The 7,762-nt window shown below is 47.3% G+C and overlaps 1 protein-coding gene across 1 annotated transcript; it reads right to left on the bottom strand.

The window, feature by feature from the left end:
• Positions 1-2,775: 2,775 nt before the first annotated feature.
• On the bottom strand, positions 2,776-6,491 carry LOC311530318 (uncharacterized protein). The gene is made up of 2 exons (XM_084646764.1): positions 4,034-6,491; positions 2,776-3,447 (listed from the first exon to the last, which is right to left on the bottom strand). Exons 1-2 carry the CDS (start codon positions 4,605-4,607, stop codon positions 2,942-2,944), a joined length of 1,080 nt encoding a protein of 359 aa, XP_084502890.1. The 5' UTR covers positions 4,608-6,491; the 3' UTR covers positions 2,776-2,941.
• Between the last annotated feature and the right edge of the window lie 1,271 nt (positions 6,492-7,762).

Consider the following 7,762-nt stretch of genomic DNA (forward strand, 5'->3'; position numbering starts at 1 on the left):
AGATGTAAAAGATAGATGGAGTGGATCAAAACAAGAAATAGACCAGATTTGTTTTGTACTCATTTGCTTCCCCCCCTCCCCTGTCTAGGGGACTCATTCTTCTAGCTCACACTGCAGTCACTCACAGAGAAGGTGCAGTGAGGTAAATCTAGCCATGTATCAATCAGAGGCCAGGCTAACCTTCTTGTTCCAATAAGGACAATAACTTAGGTGCACCATTTCTTATTGGAACCCTCCATGAAGTCCTGCCTGAAATACTCCTTGATGTAAAGCCACCCCCTTTGTTGATTTTAGCTCCCTGAAGCCAACCCTGTAAGCCGTGTCCTCAGTCGCCCCTCCTGGCATCAGAGCAACAGCAAACAATCGGGCATCTGAGAGTGCTGTCCAGAGCAGTCACAATGGAGCACTCTGATGGGGCTAAAACATTGTCGCGGGTGGTTCTGGGTACGTATCGTCAGGCCCCCGTTCCCTCCCTCCCTCCGTGAAAGCAAGGGCAGACAATCATTTCGCGCCTTTTTTCCTGAATTACCTGTGCAGACGCCATACCACGGCAAGCATGGAGCCCGCTCAGGTAACCGTCACCCTATGTCTCCTGGGTGCTGGCAGATGTGGTACGGCTTTGCTGCACAGTAGCAGCAACCCATTGCCTTCTGGCAGCAGACGGTGCAATACGACTGGTAGTTGTCCTCGTCGTGTCCGAGGTGCTCCTGGCCACGTCGGCTGGGAGCGCCTGGGCAGACATGGGCGCAGGGACTAAATTTGGAGTGACTTGACCAGGTCATTCTCTTTAGTCCTGCAGTCAGTCCTATTGAACCGTCTTATGGTGAGCGGGCAGACGATATGGACCGCTAGCAGTCGTACTGTACCATCTTCTGCCAGGCAGGCAAGAGATGAGGATGGCTAGCAGTCGTACCGTACCATCTTCTGCCGAGCAGCCATGAGATGTGGATGGCATGCAGTCCTTCTGCACCGTCTGCTGCCAGCCAAAGATGTAAAAGATAGATGGAGTGGGTCAAAACAAGAAATAGACCAGATTTGTTTTGTACTCATTTGCCTCCTCCCCTGTCTAGGGGACTCATTCCTCTAGGTCACACTGCAGTCACTCACAGAGAAGGTGCAGCGAGGTAAATCTAGCCATGTATCAATCAGAGGCCAGGCTAACCTCCTTGTTCCAATAAGAACGATAACTTAGGTGCACCATTTCTTATTGGAACCCTCCGTGAAGTCCTGCCTGAAATACTCCTTGATGTACATGCATCCCCTTTGTTGATTTTAGCTCCCTGAAGCCAACCCTGTAAGCCGTGTCATCAGTCGCCCCTCCCTCCGTCAGAGCAACGGCAGACAATCGTTCCGCGCCTTTTTTCTGTGCGGACGCCATACCAAGGCAAGCATGGAGGCCTCTCAGCTCACTTTGGCAATTAGGAGCACATTAAACACCACACACATTATCCAGCAGTATATGCAGCACCAGAACCTGGCAAAGCGATACCGGGCGAGGCGGCGACATCAGCACGGTCATGTGAGTGATCAGGACATGGACACAGATTTCTCTGAAAGCATGGGCCCTGCCAATGCATGCATCATGGTGCTAATGGGGCAGGTTCATGCTGTGGAATGCCGATTCTGGGCTCGGGAAACAAGCACAGACTGGTGGGACCGCATAGTGTTGCAAGTCTGGGACGATTCCCAGTGGCTGCGAAACTTTCGCATGTGTAAGGGCACTTTCATGGAACTTTATGACTTGCTTTCCCCTGCCCTGAGGTGCATGAATACCAAGATGAGAGCAGCCCTCACAGTTGAGAAGCGAGTGGCGATAGCCCTGGGGAAGCTTGCAACGCCAGACAGCTACTGGTCAGTTGGGAATCAATTTGGAGTGGGCAAATCTACTGTGGGGGCTGCTGTGATGCAAGTAGCCCACGCAATCAAAGATCTGCTGATATCAAGGGTAGTGACCCTGGGAAATGTGCAGGTCATAGTGGATGGCTTTGCTGCAATGGGATTCCCTAACTGTGGTGGGGCTATAGACAGAACCCATATCCCTATCTTGGCACCGGAGCACCAAGCCGCCGAGTACATAAACCGCAAGGGGTACTTTTCAATAGTGCTGCAAGCTCTGGTGGATCACAAGGGACGTTTCACCAACATCAACGTGGGATGGCCAGGAAAGGTGCATGATGCTCGCGTCTTCAGGAACTCTGGTCTGTTTCAAAGCTGCAGGAAGGGACTTTATTCCCAGACCAGAAAATAACTGTTGGGGATGTTGAAATGCCTATATGTATCCTTGGGGACCCAGCCTACCGCTTAATGCCATGGCTCATGAAGCCGTACACAGGCAGCCTGGACAGTAGTCAGGAGCTGTTCAACTACAGGCTGAGCAAGTGCAGAATGGTGGTAGAATGTGCATTTGGACGTTTAAAGGCGCGCTGGCGCAGTTTACTGACTCGCTTAGACCTCAGCGAAACCAATATTCCCACTGTTATTACTGCTTGCTGTGTGCTCCACAATATCTGTGAGAGTAAGGGGGAGACGTTTATGGCGGGGTGGGAGGCTGAGGCAAATCGCCTAGCTGCTGGTTACGCGCAGCCAGACACCAGGGCGGTTAGAAGAGCACAGGAGGGCGCGGTACGCATCAGAGAAGCTTTGAAAACCAGTTTCATGACTGGCCAGGCTACGGTGTGAAAGTTCTGTTTGTTTCTCCTTGATGAAACCCCCCGCCCCTTGGTTCACTCTACTTCCCTGTAAGCTAACCACCCGCCCCTCCTCCCTTCAGTCACCGCTTGCAGAGGCAATAAAGTCATTGTTGCTTCACATTCATGCATTTTTATTCATTCATCACACAAATAGGGGGATGACTACCAAGGCAGCCCAGGAGGGGTGGTGGAGGAGGGAAGGAAAATGCCACACAGCACTTTAAGCACAGCACTTTAAAAGTTTACAACTTTTAAAATTTATTGAATGACAGCCTTCTTTTTTTGGGGCAATCGTCTGTGGTGGAGTGGCTGGTTGGCCGGAGGCCCCCACACCGCGTTCTTGGGCGTCTGGGTGTGGAGGCTATGGAACTTGGGGAGGAGGGCGGTTGGTTACAGAGGGGCTGCAGTGGCAGTCTGTGCTCCAGCTGCCTTTGCTGCAGCTCAACCATACACTGGAGCATACTGGTTTGGTCCTGCAGCAGCCTCAGCATTGAATCCTGCCTCCTCTCATCACGCTGCCGCCACATTTGAGCTTCAGCCCTGTCTTCAGCCTGCCACCTCTCCTCCCGGTCATTTTGTGCTTTCCTGCACTCTGACATTATTTGCCTCCATGCATTCGTCTGTGCTCTGTCAGTGTGGGAGGACAGCATGAGCTCGGAGAACATTTCATCGCGAGTGCGGTTTTTTTTTTTTTTCTTTCTAAGCTTCACTAGCCTCTGGGAAGGAGAAGATCCTGTGATCATTGAAACACATGCAGCTGGTGGAGAAAAAAAAAGGGACAGCGGTATTTAAAAAGACATTTTATAAAACAGTGGCTACACTCTTTCAGGGTAAACCTTGCTGTTAACATTACATACATAGCACATGTGCTTTCGTTACAAGGTCGCATTTTGCCTCCTCCCACCGCGTGACTACCCCCTCAACCTTCCCCCCTCCCTGTGGCTAACAGCGGGGAACATTTCTGTTTAGCCACAGGCAAACAGCCCAGCAGGAATGGGCTCCTCTGAGTGTCCCCTGAAGAAAAGCACTCTATTTCAACCAGGTGACCATGAATTATATCTCACTCTCCTGAGGATAACACAGAGAGATAAAGAACGGATGTTGTTTGAATGCCAGCAAACATACACTGCAATGCTTTGTTCTACAATGATTCCCGAGTACGTGTTATTGGCCTGGAGTGGTAAAGTGTCCTACCATGAAGGACGCAATAAGGCTGCCCTCCCCAGAAACCTTTTGCAAAGGCTTTAGGACTACATCTAGGAGAACCGCAAATGCCAGGGCAAAGTAATCCTTTCACATGCTTGCTTTTAAACCATGTATAGTATTTTAAAAGGTACACTCACCAGAGGTCCCTTCTCCGCCTGCTGGGTCCAGTAGGCAGCCTTGGGTGGGTTCGGGGGGTACTGGCTCCAGGTCTAGGGTGAGAAACAGTTCCTGGCTGTCGGGAAAACCGGTTTCTCCGCTTGCTTGCTGTGAGCTATCTACAACCTCCTCCTCCTCATCATCTTCTTTGTCCCCAAAACCTGCTTCCGTATTGCCTCCATCTCCGTTGAAGGAGTCAAACAACACGGCTGGGGTAGTGATGGCTAAAATGGCATGCAGCTCATCATAGAAGCGGCATGTTTGGGGCTCTGACCCAGAGCAGCTGTTCGCCTCTCTGGTTTTCTGGTAGGCTTGCCTCAGCTCCTTCAGTTTCACGTGGCACTGCTTCGAGTCCCTGTTATGGCCTCTGTCCTTCATGCCCTGGGAGATTTTGACAAAGGTTTCGGCATTTCGAAAACTGGAACGGAGTTCTGATAGCATGGATTCCTCTCCCCAAACAGCGATCAGATCCCGTACCTCCCGTTCAGTCCATGCTGGAGCTCTTTTGCGATTCTGGGACTCCATCATGGTCACCTGTGCTGATGAGCTCTGCATGGTCACCTGCAGCTTGCCACGCTGGCCAAACAGGAAATGAGATTCAAAAGTTCGCGGTTCTTTTCCTGTCTACCTGGCCAGTGCATCTGAGTTGAGAGTGCTGTCCAGAGCGGTCATAATGGAGCACTCTGGGATAGCTCCCGGAGGCCAATACCATCGAATTGTGTCCACAGTACCCCAAATTCGAGCTGGCAACGTCGATTTAAGCGCTAATCCACTTGTCAGGGGTGGAGTAAGGAAATCGATTTTAAGAGCCCTTTAAGTCGAAATAAAGGGCTTCATTGTGTGGACGGGTGCAGGTTTACATCGATTTAACGCTGCTAAATTCGACCTAAAGTCCTAGTGTAGACCAGGGTTTAGGTAGATACAAGTACATACCAGTAATCTCTTTACAGATTAGACTTGGAATAGCAAAACTTTTAGTGATTCTACTTTGTATCTGAAGAAATTACTTTCCTTAATGCCTAGTTTGTTCATATAAAGTCCGTTGGCAGTGCAGTGACTTTGTGATGAGCCCTCAGCCAATCCAGACAGACAAGCTGGTTCTTTATTTTTTCTCCACTGGTTCTAGTATGAAGTATGGGGCAAAAGGAGAGAGAACCGATAGGCTGGGCCAAGCCAAGCATCCTTTAAAATAAAAAAGCCTTTTCACAGAATTATAGTTTCTTACTTACATGCAGCATTCTAGTTATGGATCACTATAAATGCAAATCCTCAAAGCCTTGTTTAGGAGATTACTGTGGTAGTGGCGAAGTGGGTAGTGAGTTGCTGGCACAGGTGACTGTCAGGGTATTTTCAGTTAGGGGGAGGGAGCTTTTAAAATATTTTTGGATGGTGAGGGAAGCAGCTAGAAATCAAATTGTTTCTATTTAGGATTTTATCAACTCTCTCAAACCAAAATCCTATGACTTGCTAGATCCTGTGCTAAGGAGTTTTTCTGGTGAAGGGATCTCTTTCCTCCTAGCCCAAAAAGGTCTTGTCCAAAGCCATATCTGCCGCTTTTAATCATCATGTGAGCACCATGATTACTAGTATAGCAGGTGCAATACCTGCCATCAATCCCCATCAGGAGGCATTTGTACAGCTCAGCACCATGATGCCGCCCCATTTACAATTGTATTTTGAGATCTGTCAGTTAGCCAGTTTTTAACTAATGTAATGTGTGCCACTGTCAATTTTGTATTCTTCTAGATTCTTAATCAAAATGTCATGAAGTACGAAATCAAATGCCTTACAGAAGTCTAAGACTTGAAGTCAAAGACACTATTACCTTTATGAACCAAATCTGTAATCTCATAAAAAAAATATCAGATTAGTGTGACTGGATCTGCGTTCCATAAATTTATGTTGATTGGCATTAATCAATCAAGAATTAAAGGAGGATAATATAATTAAGTCCCATATCAGCCACTCTCCAATATTTTGCCTGTGATTGATTTCATAACTTTTCTAAAGAGATCAGAAAAAACACCACTTTCAATTAGCAAGGACCTCTTGGACTATTCCCTCCACCTTAACCATTAACCTAAAGAGGTAGAGACAAGTGAGAGAGGAAATGGAGGAAGACAGCCAAAAGAAGGAAAAAGGTGGAGGGAGGATAAGGATCCAAGACCAAAGACTGGGGTGCACCAGACGACAGAATTTGACCCTACTCAGTATTTTTTGGTACTAGGTCTTTTGCATTTTGGCTTAAGCTGGCTTCTAGGGTGGATCTCTTATTTGTCAACCTTTGCACTACATATATGTTATACCCCAGTTAATGTGCAGGTTAGTAATTAGGCCAGCGAGGAGAGTTGCTGTTTGAGCATAAAGAACCTGGCTTGATGGCTGTGTCTAGTAGGCTGAAATACTGTCTAATTTAAGGTTTCAGAGTAACAGCCGTGTTAGTCTGTATTCGCAAAAAGAAAAGGAGTACTTGTGGCACCTTAGAGACTAACCAATTTATTAGAGCATAAGCTTTCGTGAGCTACAGCTCACTACATCTGATGAAGTGAGCTGTAGCTCACGAAAGCTTATGCTCTAATAAATTGGTTAGTCTCTAAGGTGCCACAAGTACTCCTTTTCTTTTTGTCTAATTTAAGGATAGTCTACAGAACTACTGTTCTCAATGGCCATCGTTAATCGGAGCATCCTTGCTAAAGATGTGGAACTTAAGAGTGGATGGACTGGAGCTGAATCTTCCACTATAAATTATTGTGAATCCTGCTCCCTTTTTAAAGAAAAATAGCTTTTGCTGAATATGAGCTTGACCTTTCAAACTGTGACATCTGCAATTCCATTTTGAGGCAGGTCTCAGATCAAGAACAAAGTATTCTCCATCTGTGAGGGTGACCAGATAGCTGAGAAATCTATGCCTCAGATAGGAAGGACCCAATTCTCTCTAGGGACATAAGCGTTTCACATCACTACAGTAGCATAAAGTGGGTAGAAGTGGCCCTGAGAGAATATCTATTGTGTAAGGGAGTGCCTCTGCTGTCAGAGCAGCTCAACACTCTTCCCCTTCCAAGCCTCTGGGTAAGGACCAGAGAATATTGGACCTTGGGAGGGGGGAAGAGAAGGGGTCATAGCACACTGCACTCCAACTATTCTTGGCTGCCTCTGACCATTGAGGGTGTTCTAATTTACACTGGGGGCTGGGTAGGCTCTTGCACAGCCTTAGAACAGACTAAGTCACATTTGCTTCCCACTTCCCTATTGAATCAGAACTTCTGAGAATCAGGGTAAAATAGCCAAGCTTCCTGGAACCAGATCTTAGCAAGGTGAGTTCAGCCCTTCCAGAAATGGGCCTGGATTAATGCAAAGTTACTGTAATTCCAAAATATGGACAATACCTAACCAAAGACTTCATAGTAAGTACTCCCTCAACTTTCTCCACATAAGCCACAAAATGCTTCAGCAACCGAAATGTGCAAATGGAGGAAGCTGCTGCAGTTTAGCAACTACACAAATGCGTCTTACACATGGCTTCCAGAAAAGCAAGAGAGTAAAACTCCATCAAGTGGCATTCTTCAGACCTCCTCACACAAGTGGTATTACCTTATTTCCAAACACCTCCAACCATATTAAAATGCTCAAAACAGCAGCCTGTCACCAAGTTTAGTATTAAAGAAAAGAATCAGGACAGCTAAAAGCAACTAACACAAAACTCCAAACAC

This window comes from Lepidochelys olivacea (genome assembly GCF_965140295.1).
Source record: "Lepidochelys olivacea isolate rLepOli2 genome assembly, chromosome: 14".
Classification (NCBI taxonomy): Eukaryota; Metazoa; Chordata; order Testudines; family Cheloniidae; genus Lepidochelys; species Lepidochelys olivacea.

What these genes read in the sequence shown, in the direction of transcription:
- LOC311530318 (XM_084646764.1), bottom strand. Translation starts at nt 4,607, where the DNA reads ATGCAGAGCTCATCAGCACAGGTGACCATGATGGAGTCCCAGAATCGC. An exon ending in AGGCGGAGAAGGGACCTCTG is followed by an intron (nt 3,448 to 4,033) that starts GTGAGTGTACCT and finishes TTTCTCCACCAG; the next exon opens with CTGCATGTGTTTCAATGATC.